We start from the raw sequence: 22,434 nt of genomic DNA, 5'->3' as shown, positions 1-22,434 counted from the left end.
GTCTAAATTTCTGATCAAAAGCCAAGAAAAAAAATGAACACATAGGAGGCAGGTCAGTAGCAAATTTCCCTCAATGTGGTCCAAGTAGCTCTACATGATTCTAAAGAAGTAGCATGAAACCTCTGGCACTGCTGGAATATGATGACCTGCTCCTTTCTTTCACGTGCTTCTAGACAGGATATCATTTAAACCACATTCAAAGTCTCTGTTTATTATTAGAACTTAGCAGGGGAAAGAATCTACCAGCTTTATCAGGCACCCTTTCCCAGGTCCCACAGTCTTCCTTTTCAGAAAGTGTTATTTTTTTAAGTTAACCTATATATTTATATTAAGCAAAGGACTCATGTTGTTTAAAGGAGTGAGATGTGAGATTTTAATGATTTTGGAAATGATATGACAGGAGGAGATCTAAATATGCCCAGATTCAGCTTTATCAATCACTTCTTTTTTTCATTTGTGATGTTTTCAAGGCAAGTAACAGAAAGCAAACTCAAATTACTGCAAAAAAAATAGTAACATGTTGGCTTATGAAATGGAAAGCTAAGAAGTTGGTGTACATTTAGGTACAATACAAGCAGATATTCAAAATAATACTTAACAGTTTTTAATTTATTTTCATTATATTTGAAACAGAGAGGGAGGGTGAGATATTCCATCCTCTGGTTTACTCTCCAAATACCTGTAGGCCAGGATAAAGCCAACAGCTGGAAACAATTCAAGTCTCTCACATGGGTGGCAGGGCCCCAGTCTCTTAAGTAAGCCATCATCTGCTGGTGCCCAAAGTGCACATTAGCGGGGCAGAGCCAAGATGGCGGAATAGTGAGGGCGCACACCGATAGTCCAGGAAAAGACAGTTCAATAAAAGTGGAGTTACAGTAGCCTCAGGAAAAGGATCAGGGAAAAATTGCAGAGGAAACTCATCCGGATCTAGTGGCTGTGACTCAGAAGACCTACAGGGAGAGCAAGGTCGCCCATCATGTGGAAACTGAGCTGCCGGGGCAGAGCCGCTGGAGCCGCTGACCCGCCGGAGCTGCAGAGTCTGCGCGCCAGTGTTGGAAGGGGAAGTGAGACAAAAACAACCTCTCGGTAACCCAGGACATTGGCGGGCAAAGGCAGAAAGAGCCTACAGAGAATGAGGCCTGAAACCCCATTGGGGAAAGTTCACCAGGCTGACTGGAGGAGAGAAAAAAATTGAATAAATAAGTGGAACCAGCATGGACATTTAGCCTCTCTCTCCACTCACCTTACAAAGCCGAGCAAGACAAAGGGCAGGCGCTATTTTACGTAAGTAAAGCGGTGCGCACCATTGTGCATATGTAAAGCAGGTGCCCCTCATTAGCCAAGCAGAAAAACCTGACTCTGGTAGGCAACCGAATACCCACAGGGCCAGATTTCATACATCAACTACTCTCAATTCCACTGAGCTGTGTGGAATTACTTCCCAACTGAGTCAAAAAAAAAAAAAAAAACAAAAAAAAAAAACAAAAACAAAAAAACAGAGAGTGAGAGTGAGAGTGAGAGCAAGCAAGAGAACAATCAGGGTGAAGCACCTTTGGCACACCCTTAACCCTGAAGAACCAGAGCTCTCTGGCCACACCCACACAGCCTCTAAGGATCCATCAAAAGCAGACAGTCCTCTTAATCTAGAGTCACAGTATAATGAGAAAAAGAAAAAAAAAAAGAAAAAAAAAAAAAACAAAGAATATCTCCAATATGCCAAACAAACGCAAAAGCCGAGGTAACAAGAACAAGGAAGACACTATGACGCCCCTAAATAAAATAGACACCCCAATTCAAGATTATGAAGATGATGACATAGAAGAAATGCAAGAAGCATATCTCAAAAAATTGATAAGGACATTAAGAAGTTCTCAAAAACAAATTCTCGAACTAAAGAAATCCTTAATGGACAAGATAGAATATCTCTCTCGCGAAAATGAAATATTAAGGAGGAATCAAAATGAAACGAAACAACTAGTAGAACATGAAACTGTGATAGTGATGAGAAATCATAATGAAATGAAGAATTCAATAGATCAAATCACAAACACATTAGAGAGCCTTACAAACAGAATGGGTGAAGCAGAAGAGACAACATCAGACTTAGAAGACAGAGCACAGAAAAAAAATACAGTCAAACCAAAGAAAAGAAGAGGAAATTAGAAATCTAAAACATATTGTCGGGAATCTTCAGGATGCTATTAAAAAACCCAACATTCGGGTTCTAGGAGTTCCTGAAGGCATGGAGAGGGAGAAAGGATTAGAAGGCCTTTTTACTGTGATATTAGCAGAAAATTTCCCAGGATTGGAGAAGGACAGAGAAATCCTAGTACAGGAAGCATTTAGACCCCTAATAAACATGACCAAAAGAGATCCTCACCACGACACGTTGTAATTAAACTCTCCACAGTGAAACATAAAGAAAAGATCCTCAAATGTGCAAGAGAGAAACGTCAGATTACTCTCCGAGGATCTCCAATTAGACTCACAGCTGACTTCTCATCAGAAACCCTACAAGCTAGGAGGGAATGGCGAGATATAGCCCAGGTACTAAGAGAGAAAAACTGCCAGCCCAGAATATTATATCCTGCAAAGCTATCATTTGTGAATGAAGGTGAAATAAAGACTTTTCAAAGCAAACAGAAATTGAAAGAATTTGTCACCACTCGTTCAGCCCTGCAAAAGATGCTTAAAGATGTGTTACACACAGAAACACAGAAACACAGTCATCAATATGAAAGAAGGTAAAGGAAGGAAACCTCACACCAAAAGAACACAGGAAGTTCAAAACTTATATTAGAAAAAATTTCGGGAAAATAGCAGGGCAAATCTACTACTTATCAGTAGTCACATTGAATGTTAATGCCCTGAACTGTCCAGTTAAAAGGCACCGATTGGCTGATTGGCTTAAGGAACAAAACCCATCTATTTGCTGCTTACAAGAAACACATCTTTCCAACAACGATGCATACAAACTGAAAGTGAAGGCTGGAAAAAGATATACCATGCCAACAGAAATGAAAAAAGAGCGGGCGTAGCCATCTTAATATCGGACAACATAAACTTTACCACAAAAACTTAAATCAGAGAAGAAATCAACAGGATTTGAATAAAAAAAAAAAATTACAAAAAATCAGCCAAACGAGGAGCTGGTTTTCTAAAAAAAAAAAAAAATTTGACACCCCATTGGCCCAACTAACTAAAAAAAGAAAAGACCCAAATCAATAAAATCAGAGATGAAAAAGGAAACGTAACAACAGACACCACAGAAATAAAAAGAATCATCAGAAATTACTACAAGGACTTGTATGCCAGCAAACAGGGAAACCTATCAGAAATGGATAGATTCCTGGACACATGCAACCTACCTAAATTGAACGAGGAAGACATAGAAAACCTAAACAGAACCATAACTGAGACAGAAATTGAATCAGTAATAAAGGCCCTCCCAACAAAGAAAAGCCCAGGACCACATGGATTCACTGCTGAATTCTACCAGACATTTAAAGAAGAACTGACTCCAATTCTTCTCAAACTATTCAGAGCAATCAAAAAAGAGGGAGTCCTCCCAAATTCTTTCTATGAAGCCAGCATCACCTTAATTCCTAAGCCGGAAAAAGATGCAGCATTGAAAGAGAATTACAGACCAATATCCCTGATGAACATAGATGCAAAAATTCTCAATAAAATTCTTGCCAATAGAATGCAACAACACATCAGAAAGATCATCCACCCAGACCAAGTGGGATTTATCCCTGGTATGCAGGGATGGTTTAATGTGGGCAAAACAATCAATGTGATACACCACATTAACAGACTGCAGAAGAAAAACCATATGGTTATCTCAATAGACGCAGAGAAAGCATTTGATAAAATACAACACCCGTTCATGATGAAAACTCTAAGCAAACTGGGTTTGGAAGGAACATTCCTCAATACAATCAAAGCAATCTATGAAAAACCCAGGGCCAGCATCATATTGCGGGGCAAAAGCTGGAAGCATTTCCACTGAGATTTGGTACCAGAGATGCCCACTCTCACCACTGCTATTCAATATAGTTCTGGAAGTTCCAGCCAGAGCTATTAGGCAAGAAAAAGAAATTAAAGGGATACAAATTGGGAAGGAAGAACTCAAACTATCCCTCTTTGCAGATGATATGATTCTTTATTTAGGGGACCCAAAGAACTCTACTAAGAAACTATTGGAACACATAGAAGACTTTGGCAAAGGAGCAGGATATAAAATCAATGCACAAAAATCAACAGCCTTTGTATACACAGGCAATGCCATGGCTGAGGTAGAACTTCTAAGATCAGTCCCATTCACAATAGCTACAAAAACAATCAAATACCTTGGAATAAACTTAACCAAGGACATTAAAGATCTCTACGATGAAAATTACAAAACCTTAAAGGAAGAAATAGAAGAGGATACCAAGAAATGGAAAAATCTTCCATGCTCATGGATTGGAAGAATCAATATCATCAAAATGTCCGTTCTCCCAAAAGCAAGTTACAGATTCAATGTGATACCAATCAAGATACCGAAGACCTTCTTCTCAGATCTGGAAAAAATGATGGTGAAATTCATATGGAGACACAGGAGACCTCAAATAGCTAAAGCAATCTTGTACAACAAAAACAAAGCTGGAGGCATCACAATACCAGATTTCAGGACATACTACAGGGCAGTTGTAATCAAAACAGCATGGTACTGGTACAGAAACAGATGGATAGACCAATGGAACAGAATAGAAACACCAGAAATCAATCCAAACATCTAAAGCCAACTCATATTTGATGAAGGATCCAAAACCAATCCCTGGAGGAAGGACAGTCTATTCAATAAATGATGCTGGGAAAATTAGATTTCCATGTGCAGAATCATGAAGCAAGACCCCTACCTTTCACCTTACACAAAAATTCACTCAACATGGATTAAAGACTTAAATCTATGACCCGACACCATCAAATTACTAGAGAGCATTGGAAAAACTCTGCAAGATATAGGTACCGGCAAAGACTTCTTGGAAAATACCCCAGAAGCACAGGCAGTCAAATCCAAATTTAACATTGGGGATTGCATCAAATTGAGAAGTTTCTGTACTTCAAAAGAAACAGTCAGGAAAGTGAAGAGGCAACCGATAGAATGGGAAAACATATTTGCAAACTATGCAACTGATAAAAGGTTGTTAACCAGAATCTACAAAGAAATCAAGAAACTCCACAAAAAAAAAAAAAAAACCAACAACCCACTTAAGAGATGGGCCAAGGACCTCAATAGACATTTTTCAAAAGAGGAAATCCAAATGGCCAACAGACACATGAAAAAATGTTCAAGATCACTAGCAATCAGGGAAATGCAAATCAAAACCACAATGAGGTCTCACCTCACCCCGGTTAGAAAATGCTCACATTCACAAATCTACCAACAATAGATGCTGAGGAGGATGTGGGGGAAAGGGGACACTAACCCACTGTTGGTGGGAATGCAAACTGGTTAAGCCACTATGGAAGTCAGTCTGGAGATTCTTCAGAAACCTGAAGATAACCCTACCATTCAACCCAGCCATCCCACTCCTTGGAATCTACCCAAAGGAAATGAAATTGGCAAACAAAAAAGCTGTCTGCACCTTCATGTTTATTGCAGCTCAGTTCACAATAGCTAAGACCTCAAACCAACCCAAATGCCCATCAACAGTAGACTGCATAAAGAAATTATGGGACATGTACTCCATAGAATACTATACAGCAGTCAAAAACAACGAAACCCGGTCATTTGCAACAAGATGGAGGAATTTGGAAAACATCATGCTGAGTGTATTAAGTCAGTCCCAAAGGGACAAATATCATATGCTCTCCCTGATCAGCACAACTAACTGAGCACCAAAGGGGAAACCTGTTGAAGTGAAATGGACACTATGAGAAACAGTGACTTGATCAGCCCTTTTCCTGATTGTTGATGTACAGTGTAATACTTTATCCATTTTAGTATTTTTTTGTTCTAGTACTTTGGTCGAACTCTGTAATTAACACACAATGATTCTTAGGTGTTTAAATTTTAACTGAAAAGTGATCCCTGTTAGGAATTTGGAAAGCATTATGCTGAGTGAAATAAGCCAGTCCCAAAGGGACAAATACCATATGTTCTCCCTGATTGGTGACAACTAACTGAGCACCAAAAAGGAAACCTGTTAAAGTGAAATGAACACTATGAGAAACGGTGACTTGACCAGCCCTTGCCCTGCCTGTTGATGAACAACTTAATACATTATGCCTCTTAGTATTTTTTTTGTTTGTTCTACTTAATACTTTTGCTTGAATACTGTAATCAATACACAGTTATTCTCAAGTGTTGAAACTTAACTGAAAAGTGATGACTGTTTAATGTAAGAGTGGGAATAAGAGAGGGAAGAGATGTGCAATTCGGGACATGTTCAAGCTGACTTACCTCAAACGGTAGAGTTAGAAACATACCAGGGGATTCCAATTCAATCCCATCCCATCAAGGTGGCATGTACCAATGCCATCTCACTAGTCCCAGTGATCAATTTCTGTTCACAATTGATCATAATGATAGGACTAAGAGCCAAAGGGAGCACACAAACAAGACTAGTGTCTGCAAATACTAGCTGATAGAATCAAAAAGGGAGAGAACGATCCAACATGGGAAGTGAGATACACAGCAGACCCATAGAATGGCAGATTTCCTAAACAGCACTCTGGTCTCAGAATCAGCCCTAAAGGCACGCAGATCTGGGTGAAAAGTCCATGAGAGTATTACAGGCATGGAATGCCAAAACACTGTGGCAAAAAAAAAAAAAAAAACCTAAATGAAAGGTCTCTTCAAGTGAGATCCCAGTGTAAAGAACAGGTCATCAAAGAAGGAGGTACCTTTCTCTGAAGGGAGGAGAGAACTTACACTTTGACCATGGCCTTGTCTAAATATGATTAGAGTTGGTGAACTCAGGGGGCTTCCATAGCCTTGGCAGCTCATGACAAGAGCCTCGGGTGATTACTGATGCCATAAAGAAGAGTGTCAATTTGTTAAGTCAACAACAGGAGTCACTGTGCAGTTACTCCTCCTGTAGGATCTCTGTCCTTAATGTGGTGTACATTGTGATTTAATGCTGTAACTAGTACTCAAACAGTTTTTTCACTTTGTGTTTCTATGTGGGTGCAAACTGTTGAAATCTTTACTTAATATATGCTAAACTGATCTTCTGTATATAAAGAGAACTGAAAATGAATCTTGATGTGAATGGAAGGGGGAAGGGAGAGGGAAAGGGGAGGGTTGCAGGTGGCAGGAATTTATGGGTGGGGGGAAGCCATTGTAATCCATAAGCTGTACTTTGGAAATTTATATTCATTAAATAAAAGTTTAAAAAGAAAAAAAAAAGTGCACATTAGCAGAAGCTGAATTGGAAGCAAAGGAGCCAGTACTCGAAACAGGCTCCCCATGGAATATAGGATTTGGGCATCCCTAATGACATCTTAACTGCTGCACCAAATGCCCACCCTGACAAAATAATGCTTTTAAGATCTGAAGGCTGGAATTTTCCTTATGTTAGAATGCCTGGGTCCCACTTCAGAGCGCCTGAGTTCAAGTACTGGCTTTGGCTCCTGATTCCAGTTTGCTGCTAATGGGCACCCTGTAATGAAGTAGGTGATGGCTCAAGTAAATACATGACAAGAGCCTTAGGTCATTACTGACGCCATAAAAAAGACTGTCAATTTGTTAAGTCAACAAAAGGAGTCACTGTGCACTTACTCCTCAGGTAGGATCTCTGTCTTTAATGTGCTGTACATTGTGATTTAATGCTATAATCAGTACTCAAACAGTACTTTACACTTTGTGTTTCTGTGTGGGTGCAAACAGTTGAAATCTTTATTTAATATATACTAAATTGATCTTCTGTATATAAAGAGAATTGAAAATGAATCTTGATGTGAATGGAATGGGAGAGGGAGCGGGTTATGGGAGGGTTGTGGGTGGGAGGGAAGTTATGGGGTAAAAAAGCCACTGTAATCCAAAAGCTGTACTTTGAAAATTTATATTTATTAAATAAAAGTTAAAAAAGGAAAATAAAAAATAAATTGAATCTACTTCAAGTGTCTATAAAATGCAAATTTCATAATATACTTTCTACTTCTTTTTTCCCCCAAGAAACCTTTTATTTAAGGTATACAAACGTCTTGCATTTCAAAATATAACTTTAGGAACGGAGTGATTTTTTCCACACTTCTCCCTCCTTCCTCTCCTATTCCCATTCATATTTTTTACTAGATTTATTTTCAATTAACTTTATACACATAAGTTTAACTCTATACTAAGGAAAAAGTTCCTCAACATTCAAAACAAGGGAGGTTCAAAGTCATCCCATATCAAAGTGTCAATTTCACTTGTATAGAATGTGTTTCAGGTGCTCTATGATTTACCCTAGATGAGGGAGAACATACAATTTTTGTCCCTTTGGGACTGGCTTATTTCACTAAGTATGTTTTCTAGTTTCAACCATTTTGTGGCAAAGGACATAATTTCACCTGATTTATACCACTGTGTATTATCCTATTGTGTACACTTCCCATAATTGCTTTCAGTCTTAGTTGATTGTTATTTGGGTTGCTTCAATATCTTTTTGTGAATCAAGCTTCAGTAAACATGGAGGTACAGATAACTTTCATCTCTTGATTTCATTTCCCCTTGGGTAAATTGCCAGGGTACCAGGGTGATATGGTAGGTCTATATTCAGATTTCTGAAATATCTCCTTACTGTCTTCCACAGTGGATATACCAATTTACATTCCCACCAACAGTTGATTGGGTTAACTTTTTCCTTACATCCTCACCAACATTTGTTGTTCGTTGATTTCCATATGAAAGCCATTCTAACTGGAATGAAGTTAAACCTCATTGTGGCTTTGGTTTTCATTTCCTTATGGCTAGTGATCCTGAGCACTTTTTCATGTGTCTGTTGGCCATTTGGATTTCCTCTCTTGAAAAATGCCTGTAAGTCCTTTGCCTATTTCTTAACTGTATTGTTTTGTTGTTGTTGAGTTTCTTGATCTCTTTATATATTCTAGATACCAATCTTTATCAGTTGTATAGTTTGCAAATAATTTATCCCATTCTGTCAGTTACCTCTTTACTTTGCTGAGTGTTTCTTTTGCAGTGCAGATGTAATCCCATTTGTCAATTTTGGCTTTGATTGCCTGTGCCTCTGGCATCTTTTCCAAGAATGCTTGCCTATGCCAATGTCTTGAAGAGTATCCCCAATGTTCTCTAGTAATTTTATGTAAGGTAGGGGTCTTGCTTCATACATCTTCATGTGGAAATCCAGGTTTTCCAGCACCATTTGTTTAAGAGACTGTCCTTGTTCCAAGGATTGATTTTAGTTCCTCTGTCAAAGATAAGTTGGTTGTAGATGCATGGAGTTTCAATTACTTTCTATTGGTCTATTTACCTGTTTTTGTACCAGAACCAGAATGTTTCAGTTATAACTACTCTGTAGTATATCTTCAAATCAAGTATTGTGATGCCCCTCAAATTTGTCTATGTTGTATAAGATTATTTGAGCAATTTAAGGTAACCTATGTTTCTATATAAATTTCAGTGTCATTTTTTTATATATCTGAGAATAATGTCCTTGGTATTTTGATTGAATCTCTAAATTGCTTTTGGTAGTATGGACATTTTGATAACATTGATTGTTCCAATCCATGAAAATGGAGGATTTTTCCATTTTTTGCTGAGTCTTCTATTTCTTTCTTTAAAGTTTTGTGATCCTCATTGTAGAGATCTTTGAGATCCTTGGTTAAATTTATTCCAAGGTATTTCTTTTTTGTAGCTATTGAGAATGGGATAGATCTTAGAAGTTCTTTCCAGCTATGACATTGTGTACACAAAGGCTACTAATTTTTCCATGTTGATTTTATATCCTGCCCCTTTACCAAACTCATTTATAAGTTCCAGTAGTCTCTTAGTGGTGTCTTTTGGATCCCTTATATATACAATCATGTCATCTGCAAATAGGTAGTCTGATTCTCATCTTTCCAATTTGTAACCCTTCTATATATTTTCCTTGCCTAATATGTCTGGCTAAACTCCCAGGACTATACTGAATAGCAATGGTGAGAGTAGAAATAACTTGTCTGTTTCAAGATCTAGTGAAAATGTTTCCAACTTTTCCCCATTTATAGGATGCTGTGTGTGGGTTTGTAATAAATTGTCTTGATTGTGTTGAGGAATAATCCTTATATACTAAAATTGCTTGTCGTTTTCATCATGAAGGATGTCACAGCACTCTGGCCTCAGAATCAGCCCTTAAGGTATTTGGATCTGGCTAAAAATCCCATGAGAGCATTTCAGGCATGGAAAGCCAAGACACTGTGGCAAAAAAAGTTACCTAAATGAAAGATCTCTGTGAGTGAGATCCCAGTGGAAAGAAGGAGCCATCAAGAAATAGGACATATCTTTCTCTGAAGGGAGGAGAGAACTTCCACTTTGGTTACGGCCCTGTCTAAATAATGTCAGAGTTTGTGGACTCAGGAGGCTTCAATAGACTTGACAGCTCATAACAAGAGCCTCAGGTGATAACTGATATCATAAGTAAGAGTGTCAATTGTTAAATCAACAACGGGAGTCACTGTGCACTATCTCCCCATGTAGGACCTCTGTCCTTAATGTGTTGTACTATGAGAATTAACGGTAAAACTAGTCTTCAAACAGTACTTTATACTTTTTTTATCATGTTTTTTTTTTTTTTGCTTTCAAACTTTTATTTAGTGAACATAAATTTCCAAAGTACAGCTTATGGATTACAATGGCTTCCCCCACATAACGTCCCTCCCACCCGCAACCCTCCCCTTTCCCACTCCCTCTCCCCTTCCATTCACATCAAGATTCATTTTCAATTCTCTTTATATACTGAAGATCGGTTTAGCATACATTAAGTAAAGATTTCAACAGTTTGCTCCCACACAGAAACATAAAGTGAAAAATACTGTTTGGGTACTAGCTATAGCATTAAATCTCAATGTACAGCACACTAAGGACAAAGATCCTACAAGAGGAGTAAGTGCACAGTGACTCCTGTTGTTGACTTAACAAATTGACACTCTTGTTTATGGCCTCAGTGATCACCCTAGGCTCTTGTCATGAGCTGCCAAGGCTATGGAAGCCCCCTGAGTTCACTGACTCTGATAATTTTTAGACAAGGCCATGGTCAAAGTGGAAGTTCTCTCCTCCCTTCAGAGAAAGGTGCCTCCTTCTTTGATGACCCATTCTTTCCACTGGGATCTCACTCACGGAGATGTTTCATTTAGGTTTTTTTTTTTCCAGAGTGTCTTGGCTTTCCATGCCTGAAATGGTCTCATGGGCTTTTCAGCTGGATCCGCATGCCTTAAGGGCTGATTCTGAGGCCAGAGTGCTGTTTAGGAAATCTGCCATTCTATGGGTCTGCTGTGTATCTCACTTCCCATGTTGGATCGTTCTCTCCTTTTTTGATTCTATCAGCTAATATTTGCAGACACTATTCTTGTTTATGTGATCCCTTTGGTTCTTAGTCCTATCATTATGATCAATTGTGAACAGAAATTGATCACTGGGACTAGTGAGATGGCATTGGTACATGCCACCTTGATGGGATGGGATTGAATTCGAATCCCCTGGTATGTTTCTAACTCTACCGTTTGAGATAAGTCAGCTTGAGCATGTCCCAAATTGCACATTTCTTCCCTCTATACTCCCCTCTTACATTTAACAGCAATCATTTTTCAGTTAAGTTTCAACACTTGAGAATAACTGTGTATTGATTACAGTATTCAAGCAAAAGTATTAAGTAGAACAAACAAAAAAAATACTAAGAGGGATAACATATTAAGCTGCTCATCAACAGTCAGGGTGAGGGCTGATCAAGTCACCGTTTCTCCTAGTGTTCATTTCACTTTAAAAGGTTTCCTTTTTGGTGCTCAGTTAGTTGTCACCTATCAAGGAGCACAAGTGGTATTTGTCCCTTTGGGATTAGCTTATTACACTCAGCATAATGCTTTCCAAATTCCTAACAGGGATCACTTTTCAGTTAAAATTTAAACACCTAAGAATAATTGTGTGTTAATTACAGAGTTCGACCAATGGTACTAGAACAAAAAAATACTAAAATGGATAAAGTATTACACTGTACATCAACCGTCTGGACAAGAGCTGATCAAGTCACTGTTTCTCATAGTGTCCATTTCATTTCAACAAGTTTCCCCTTTGGTGCTCAGTTAGTAGTCGCCAATCAGGGAGAACATATGATATTTGTCCCTTTGGGACTGGCTCAATTCACTCAGCATGATGTTTTCCAAATTCCTCCATCTTGTTGCAAATGACCGGGTTTCGTTGTTTTTGACTGCTGTATAGTATTCTATAGAGTACATGTCCCATAATTTCTTTATGCAGTCTACTGTTGATGGGCATTTGGGTTGGTTCCAGGTCTTAGCTATTGTGAATTGAGCTGCAATAAACATGAAGGTGCAGACAGCTTTTTTGTTTGCCAATTTCATTTCCTTTGGGTAAATTCCAAGGAGTGGGATGGCTGGGTTGAATGGTAGGGTTATATTCAGGTTTCTGAGGAATCTCCAGACTGACTTCTATAGTGGCTTAACCAGTTTGCATTCCCACCAACAGTGGGTTAGTGTCCCTTTTTCCCCACATCCTCCTCAGCATCTATTGTTGGTAGATTTCTGCATGTGAGCCATTCTAACCGGGGTGAGGTGAGACCTCATTGTGGTTTTGATTTGCATTTCCCTGATTGCTAGTGATCTTGAACATTTTTTCATGTGCCTGTTGGCCATTTGGATTTCCTCTTTTGAAAAATGTCTATTGAGGTCCTTGGCCCATCTCTTAAGTGGGTTGTTGGTTTTTTTTTTTGTGGAGTTTCTTGATCTCTTTGTAGATTCTGGTTATCAACCCTTTGTTGCATAGTTTGCAAATATATTTTCCCATTCTGTCGGTTTCTCTTCACTCTCCTGACTGTTTCTTTTGCAGTACAGAAACTTCTCAATTTGATGCAATCCCAATAGTTGATTTTGGCTTTGACTGCCTGTGCTTCTGGGGTGTTTTCCAAGAAGTCATTGCCGGTACCTATATCTTGCAGGGTTTTTCCAATGCTCTCTAATAATTTGATGGTGTCAGGTCGTAGATTTAAGTCTTTAATCCATGTTGAGTGAATTTTTGTGTAAGGTGAAAGGTAGGGGTCTTGCTTCATGATTCTGCACATGGAAATCTAATTTTCCCAGCACCATTTATTGAATAGACTGTCCTTCCTCCAGGGATTGGTTTTGGATCCTTCATCAAATATGAGTTGGCTTTAGATGTTTGGATTGATTTCTGGTGTTTCTATTCTGTTCCATTGGTCTATCCATCTGTTTCTGTACCAGTACCATGCTGTTTTGATTACAACTGCCCTGTAGTATGTCCTGAAATCTGGTATTGTGATGCCTCCAGCTTTGTTTTTGTTGTACAAGATTGCTTTAGCTATTTGAGGTCTCCTGTGTCTCCATATGAATTTCAGCATCATTTTTTCAAGATCTGAGAAGAAACACCACAGAAATAAAAAGAATCATCAGAAACTACTACAAGGACTTGTATTCCAGCAAACAGGGAACCTATCAGAAATGGATAGTTTCCTGGACAAATGCAACCTACCTAAATTGAACCAGGAAGATATAGAAAACCTAAACAGAACCATAACTGAGACAGAAATTGAATCAGTAATAAAGGCCCTCCCAACAAAGAAAAGCCCAGGACCACATGGATTCACTGCTGAATTCTACCAGACATTTAAAGAAGAACTGACTCCAATTCTTCTCAAACTATTCAGAGCAATCAAAAAAGAGGGAGTCCTCCCAAATTCTTTCTATGAAGCCAGCATCACCTTAATTCCTAAGCCGGAAAAAGATGCAGCATTGAAAGAGAATTACAGACCAATATCCCTGATGAACATAGATGCAAAAATCCTCAATAAAATTCTTGCCAATAGAATGCAACAACACATCAGAAAGATAATCCACCCAGACCAAGTGGGATTTATCCCTGGTATGCAGGGATGGTTTAATGTGCACAAAACAATCAATGTGATACACCACATTAACAGACTGCAGAAGAAAAACCATATGGTTATCTCAATAGATGCAGAGAAAGCATTTGATAAAAAACAACACCCTTTCATGATGAAAACTCTAAGCAAACTGGGTTTGGAAGGAACATTCCTCAATACAATCAAAGCAATCTATGAAAAACCCACAGCCAACATCCTATTGAATGGGGAAAAGTTGGATGCATTTCCACTGAGATCTGGTACCAGACAGGGATGCCCACTCTCACCACTGCTATTCAATATAGTTCTGGAAGTTCTAGCCAGAGCTATTAGGCAAGAAAAAGAAATTAAAGGGATACAAATTGGGAAGGAAGAACTCAAACTATCCCTCTTTGCAGATGATATGATTCTTTATTTAGGGGACCCAAAGAACTCTACTAAGAGATTATTGGAACTCATAGAAGATTTTGGCAAATAGCAGGGTATAAAATCAACGCACAAAAATCAACAGCCTTTGTATACACAGGCAATGCCATGGCCGAGGAAGAACTTCTAAGATCAGTCCCATTCACAATAGCTACAAAAACAATCAAATACCTTGGAATAAACTTAACCAAGGACATTAAAGATCTCTATGATGAAAATTACAAAACCTTAAAGAAAGAAATAGAAGAGGATACCAAGAAATGGAAAAATCTTCCATGCTCATGGATTGGAAGAATCAATATCATCAAAATGTCCATTCTCCCAAAAGCAATTTATAGATTCAATGCAATACCAATCAAGATACCAAAGACCTTCTTCTCAGTACTTAATACTTTGAATGTCTGTGTGAGTGCAAACTGTTGAAATCTTTACTTAGAATAGAGTTGATCTTCTGTATTTAAAGATAATTAAAAATGAATCTTAATGAAGAAAGGATAGGTGAGGGAGTAGAAGGTGGGGTGGTTTGGGGTGGAAGGGCAGGTATGAGGGCAAGAACTGCTATAATCCAAGTGTTGAAATTTATATCTATTAAAATAAAAGCTTTCTATTAAAAAATAAAGGAGGCCGTGTCTTATCAAATGCTTTCTCTGCATCTATTGAGATAATCATATGGTTTTGGTCCTCAGTTTGTTAATATGGTTTATCACATTTATTGATTTTCAGATGTTGAACCATCCTTGTTACCAGGGATAAATCCCACTTGGTCTAGATGAATGATATACCTGATGTGCTGTGGGATTCAACTGACTAGTATTTTGTTGAGAAATTTTTGCATCTACATTCATCAGAGAAACTGGTTTGTATCTATTTCAGGTTTAGGAATTAGAATGATGCTGATTTCATAGAAGGAGTATGGGAGGATTCCCTCCTGTTCAATTGTTTTGAAATGTTTGAGAAGGATTGAAGTTAGTTTTTCTTCAACTGCCCAGAAGAATTCAGCAGTGAAGCCATCTGGCCCTGAACTCTTCTTTGTTGAAAGTCTATTAAAGATTCAATTACTGTCTTGGTTAATGATATGTTTATATTTTCTATCTTCATGGCTCAATTTAGGTAGGTTGTATGTGTACAGGAATCTATCCATTTCTTCAAAGTTTCTTGATTTTTTGGCATATAGCTATTTGTAGTAATTTCTGTAATATGTACTGTGACATTGGTTTTTTTTTTTTTTTTAAAGTTTTTTTTTTTTTTAAACTTTTATTTAATGCATATAAATTTCCAAAGTACGACTTATGGATTACAATGGCTTCCCCCCATACCGTCCCTCCCACCCACAACCCTCCCCTTTCCCACTCCCTCTCCCCTTCCATTCACATCAAGATTCATTTTCGATTATCTTAATATACAGAAGATCAGTTTAGTATACATTAAGTATGGATTTCAACAGTTTGCTCCCACACAGAAACATAAAGTGAAAAATAATAGATGATTTTTTTAAATGATGATGAAATCAGAGCAGACCTATTGTCATGTTTAATCCCAGTGAGAGTCAAGTTGGGAATTGATAATTTCTTTTTTTTTTTTTTTCTTTCTTTTTTTTTTTTTTACAGAGGATCAGTTTAGTATGCATTAAGTAAGGATTTCAACAGTTTGCACCCCCATAGAAACACAAAGTGAAATATATTGTTTGAGTACTCGTTATAGCATTAAATCTCAATGTACAGCACATTAAGGATAGAGATCCTACATGAGGAGTAAGTGCACAGTGACTCCTGTTGTTGACTTTACCAATTGACACTCCTGTCTATGGCATCAGTAATCTCCCTATGCTCCAGTCATGAGTTTCCAAGGCTATGGAAGCCCTCTGAGTTCTCCGACTCTTATCTTGTTTAGACAAGGTCATAGTCAAAGTGGAGGTTCTCTCCTCCCTTCAGAGAAAGGTACCTCCTTCTTTGATGACCTGTTCTTTCCACTGGGATCTCACTCGCAGAGATCTTTTGCCAGAGTGTCTTGGCTTTCCATGCCTGAAATACTCTCATGAGCTTTTCAGCCAGCTCCGAATGCCTTTAGGGCTGATTCTGAGGCCAGAGTGCTATTTAGGACATCTGCCATTCTATGAGTCTGCTGAGTATCTCACTTCCCATGTTGGATCACTCTCCCCTTTATTTACTCCATCAGTTAGCGTTAGCAGGTACTAGACATGTCTATGTGCTCCCTTTGACTCCCAGTCCCTTCACCATGACCAACTGTGATCTGAAACTGATCACCTGGAACAGTGAGATGGCATTGGTACATGCCACCTCGATGGCATTGAATTGGATTCCCCTGGTATGCTTCCAACTCCACCACTTGGGGCAAGTCAGCCTGAGCATGTCCCAAATTATACTTCTCTTCCCTCTCCCATTCCCACCACCATGTTCAACAGGGATCACATTTCAGTTAATTTTCAACACTTAAGAATAACTGTGCATCAATTACAGATCTAAACCAGTCATATTAAGTAGAACAGATGTGACATTGGTTTTTAATCTGTAATTTTATTGATTTCAGTTTTCTCCCACTTTTTTGGTTAGTTGGACCAATGGCTTTTTAATTTAGTTTAGTTTTTCAAAAAGCCACCTCCTCATTTCACTGATATTTTGTATTATTTTTTGGTTTCAATTCTGTTATTTCTTCTCTAACTTTGATTACTTCCTTTCTCCTACTAGTTTGGGATTGGATTGCTGTTGTTTTTCTAAATCCTCTAGATTCTGTGATTCATTGACAGCTCATTTATTTGTGGCTTTCCAATTTCTTGATGTAGGCACTAATTGCTATAAACTTTCCTCTTAACACTGCTTTTGCTGTATCCCATAATTTTTTTTAAAGATTTGTTTATTTATTTGAAAATCAGAGTTACATGGGTTGAGGGCAGGAGAGAGAGAGAGAGAGCGAGAGCGCTCTTCCATCTGATGGTTCATCCCCAATATTCTTCTGCTTCACCAATTCTAGTGTTAAGGCTTTCCAATGTACTTTTTATTTCTTCTATTGAATTCTTAATTTCCAAAATTTCATTTTGATTTCACTTTAAGATCTCAATTTTGTGGGAGAAATTTTCTTTCATGCATTTAGTTCATGCATTTTCGTTTGATTACTTCTAAGTAATCCTATGATCAATTTTTTGCATTCCATTTCTCACATTTATTTAATGTATTCATCTTCACATTCTAGTGTTGAAGTGTTGTATTCTTTTGGAGGCATCATGTTGTGTTCTTTATTCTTGTTTCTTGAATTGGTACATTTATTATTTGGCATTTGTGGAGATACTCGGTTTCTTCTTTGTTTTTTGCACATTTATTTAATGTATTCATCTTCACATTCTAGTGTTGAAGTGTTGTATTCTTTTGGAGGCATCATGTTGTGTTCTTTATTCTTGTTTCTTGAATTGGTACATTTATTATTTGGCATTTGTGGAGATACTCGTTGGTTTCTTCTTTGTTTTTTGCTGTGGTAGCTTTTATATTTGGACTATTCCTCCATGGAAAAGTGGAGTATTTATTTTTTCAGTGAATACCTATAGGTGTGTCATAAATGTGGACAGGGAGCTCTGTTCAGTGCTCCATGGTGAACGAAGTGTCTAAGGTGACACCAGGTTGTCACCAGGTTGTCACCAGGTTGTGTGATAAATCTCTTTTTATCAGAGCATAGGTATGTTCTGTTCAACTCAACTGCTCTCTTCACAGGAGACCAGTGCCTTGGCACTAGCCTCAGTGGGTATAATATTCATCTGTGCTGCCACAAAGACCACACAATGATCTGTGAAGTCCTCAGTGTAAGCACAGATTCCCCACCAATGTCCCTCATTAGGGAACCAGGGAGCCCTGAGCATGTGGAGCCTCCCACAGTGACTTCTCAAAGTGCAAGCCACACCCTGAGCCCTCCCATGCAGCCTGTTTTCACTGTGCCAGCACACAACCCCCTTACAGTCATGAGCACCCAGCCCACTGTCAGTGCTCCCCACCAGACTCAGGTGTCTGCTTGGCTGGCTGCTGGGCTCAGACACAAGCTAGCGCACCTTTTACATATGTCCAAAATGGTGCCTGCTCTATATCAGCTTGTTACAGGATGCCCTTGCAGGGTAATGGGGGAGAGAAAAATTTGCCCTATCTTTTTTTTTCTCCTTCAGTTTGGTGGGTACACTATATCCCACAGGGCTCCAAGCCAGATTCCCTTCAGGCTTTATCTACAGCCTATCACCAGTGGCTTGGGCTGCTGCAGACTGGTCTCCCCTCAGTCTCTGAAGCAGGTGTGGAGGCTTTCGGTTTCTGGAGTCCTGAATTGTGTTTGTCCTCACTCTCCACGTAGATCCACAGTGACCCTCTGATTTGCATGGAGTTTCCTCTGCCATTTTCTCCCTAACTCTTCCCTGAGATTGTACTCTTCACTTTTTTTTTTAACCGTCTTCCCCTGGACAGGAGCAGTTAAGCTCCTTCCCTATTCTGTCATATTCTACGTTCTGCTTCTTATTCCTTTTTGTTCATTTGTTTTGTTGGTTGGGTGGTTTTAAATTTTATACTCTCCTTTCTATGACTAACCATGTCCTCTGGGTCCACTTTCCAATCTGCCCCCTCGTGTCCTGGTGCTGCTCTGTTACCCTTCATAGAGGAGGATGCCAATCAAAGACTGTCATTTCCAAGTTGGTATTCTGTATTCAAAGCCATACGTGGCCCTCTCACCATCTGGAGACATCCATACTCCTTTCATAGTGGCTAGATGCCATCATCCAGTGTGATTTCTCTCAATTTATTGTTCTTTTTTCTCAGAAGTTAGCATTTTCTTGGTTTCGTCACCCCTTTCTTCCTCAAAATGTCTTTGTGTCAAGACTAACAATTCCTTGTATATTCCTCAACTCATCTTTCTCATTCCCTCACTCATCTCTGTCTGACTCTCCCTATTTCCATGAGCATTGTGCTAGAAATATGTTAAATTCTCTGTATCATTAAAAGTAAACAACTGAATGAGTACAAGCAATTCTTTTCACAGATATCAATTTTTCTTTAACAACCTCTTTTCTCCTATTTCTATAATTGTAAGATATTTACTACAATAGCCTTCCTTTGATCTCATCCATTCATATCTCCCATTTCCTTCTCATTATAACAAGCTGATTTCCACAAGTCTGTTATCTCTTAATTCTGGAGCCAGACAGTCAGGGCTGCCGACTGCCTCATATCCAGGTCTTTGACTTCACTTCAAGAAGTAATTTAAGTAACAAATAGGAGAATAGTCAATAGTGAGCAGCAAGCACAATGTCATTGAGAAATCAAAGCTACCCACTTCACAGACACAGGGGTTCTACTAGGAGGGCAGTGGCCCCATCTCTGAACTGAGTAGAACAATATAGGAGAAAAATAGTCATGGATTTTCTGGGAAGTACTTGGAGATTTTCTGGAATATAGTCATCCCTCCTTTTCATTACTTACATGGTTCAATGCTTACTGTCATGGTGACTGGTAGGTGTCTCATTTAGCATGCTAACATATGACAATGAGCATAAAATGAGCTGTAGGTCAAATTAGGTCAGCTTAATCCCCTAAACTGCTATGAGTCTGATCCTGGCAGGAGGTCTGATTCTTCTCAGGGCAAGGGGAACCAAACCAACACCTATATGTCTTCAGATAACAGGAACTATCATCCCTCCATGACTCAACTGTTTCTTCTGCCTCCATGTTTCAATTCTACCTCTCGTTCCATTCTTCATTCTACTAAACCTCTCATTATGATCTTGTGACCATTTTATCTCAGTACTTGGTAAATACCTAGAATGAATTTGATACTCCATTAATATTTGGTACTATTGATCACTGCTTCAACCTCACCACTCTCTTGATTCTAGTACATCATTTATCACCGTTTTTTCTGTTTCTGGTGTTTCTCAGTATCCTTATCTGATTTCTACCTATTGAAGATACACAGTGGATAAGATTCTTTTCCTGGTTTCTTTTTTTGTTGTTGTTAATCCATACTTTTTAACTACCAAGTTATCATTCCCAAGTTTTTAAATCTCACCTATAATTGGATGATTCTCAAATGTAGTCTCTTCAAACCTAACTTTTCCTTAGTGACGACAATTTTCTCCTACAGTGAATGTTGCAGAAGTCTTCAGATAAATTTGCCCTCACCTAAGTCCTTTTTGCCTCTGATCCAGGTTTCCTGGTCCCCTAATGCTCTTTATGTCCACTCTTTGCATCGTCATTTACCTGGGTACTGGGTTCTTTTTTTCCTATATCTAACATCTGTACCATCTATAACCCTCATGCTGTAATTGACACTTTGGGATTCAAACTACTTCTCTGACAAATTTTGATTTGATTATTTTAAGAAACTTCAGACTTAAGAATAGCTCTGAAAAGAGTTCTGTTCCAAAATAAACTTAGATTTCTAAAGGAAATAGACATTAGTGCAATATCTGTTTCAGGGAGGGGGCTATATTAAGATAACTTACTACATGAAAGACTTTTTATAAAATTTATTTGAAAGGTATATAGAGAGAGAGCCATATAGGCAGAGCTCTCATCCACTATTATGCTTTACCAAATGTCTGCAAGGAGGCTGAAACCAGAAGCCAAGAATTTAATGTAGGTCTCTCACATAGGTGGCAGGAACTCAATTACTTGAACCATCACCTACTACCTCCTATGGTCTGCATTGATAGGAAGCTGTAATCAAACCCTGGCACTCTGGTATGGGATGCCAGTATGTGATATCCTAGTCATTATGACAAATGTCCACCCTAACCTGAAAGATGTTTTATCTATGTAGTGGAACAGCAGTTGTTCAGCATGCATTTACTCCTCTTGCCCTCCATGGTTCTCACTGTCTCATCCTCAGTAGTTCCAAGACCTTATTCCTTTCTTAAGCTCAGGATGCAATGTAAACTTCAATCATCTGGTCCTTCTTTGTTCTATTTGTTGAAATCCTGGGCATATACATAAGATTTTTTCTACTTTTAATTTGTCTATTGTTAATTTACTTCAATGACTCAATTATGGAACATTCAGAGTGCAGAGAGAAAGTATTTCTCTCTTCTACAGGCACTGGAGATATAAATATGAGGATGACATGGTGCTTGCTTGCCTTCCAAGAATTTTACAGTCTATTCAAGTAGACCAAAACCTAAGCACATGATTTCAATGTAAGATGAAAATAGCAGTGATACATGTATCCAATTCAGGCTCTTCAGACATATAATAGAAGTACATCACCTGGTATAGTGATAGTGACAGTGGAAATGAAGGAGTGGTCTTGGTCCCAGATCTGAGTCTTGAAGAGGGGACTGATTCAGTGGCCAATTGGTTGATATGCGGAGGGGATAAAATTGCATGGTATGAGAAGAGGACCTCATTCAAAATATGGGAGATAAATAGGATAGATAGAGAGGATTCTGGCCTAAGAACCAGAATATGAAATCAAATCTACCATACCTAATGTTGTTACTGAACCAAGTTTGAGTCTGTTGCCCACATACATCAGAACCAGATACCATAGCCACGATCTTTGTGATAACAAGGTGGCTAAGCACAGAGGCATCCTGCTCAAATCTGACTCCCCAGTTGGGAATGTGGGGAAAGTTTTATGGAGTAGATAGGAGGGAGCTAGTATGAAAAAAAAATGTTGGGGAGGTGAGCTCTTATCAGAAGGACTTAGGGGGGCTGTCACTGTGGCACAGCAAGTTAAAGCCCTGGCCTGAAGCGCTGGCATCCCATATGGGCACTGGTTCTAGTCCCGGCTGCTCCTCTTCTGATCCAGCTGTGTGCTATGGCATGAGAAAGCAGTAGAAGATGGCCCAAGTCCTTGGGGCCCTGCACCCACATGGGAGACCCAGAAGAAGCTTCTGGTTCCTGGCTTCAAATCGGCACAGCTCTGCCCATTGCGGCCATCTGGGGAGTGA

The 22,434-nt window shown here is 38.8% G+C and overlaps 1 protein-coding gene across 1 annotated transcript in view; it reads left to right on the top strand.

The window, feature by feature from the left end:
- Positions 1-976: 976 nt before the first annotated feature.
- LOC100341884 (SERTA domain-containing protein 1-like) overlaps positions 977-22,434 on the top strand; it is a 77,834-nt gene continuing 56,376 nt past the window's right edge. Inside the window, exons 1-2 of the mRNA XM_089301776.1 lie at positions 977-1,064; positions 18,227-18,513. Of these exons, the coding sequence (XP_089157902.1) occupies positions 977-1,064; positions 18,227-18,513 (375 nt within the window). The remainder of the gene's footprint in view (positions 1,065-18,226; positions 18,514-22,434) is intronic.

The sequence above is a fragment of the Oryctolagus cuniculus genome, chromosome 8, assembly GCF_051225735.1.
Source record: "Oryctolagus cuniculus isolate XC-2025 breed Fujian yellow rabbit chromosome 8, ASM5122573v1, whole genome shotgun sequence".
NCBI lineage: Eukaryota > Metazoa > Chordata > Mammalia > Lagomorpha > Leporidae > Oryctolagus > Oryctolagus cuniculus.
The sequence above is the reverse complement of the archived record's forward strand: the minus strand, read 5'-3'. Positions and strand labels throughout refer to the sequence as shown.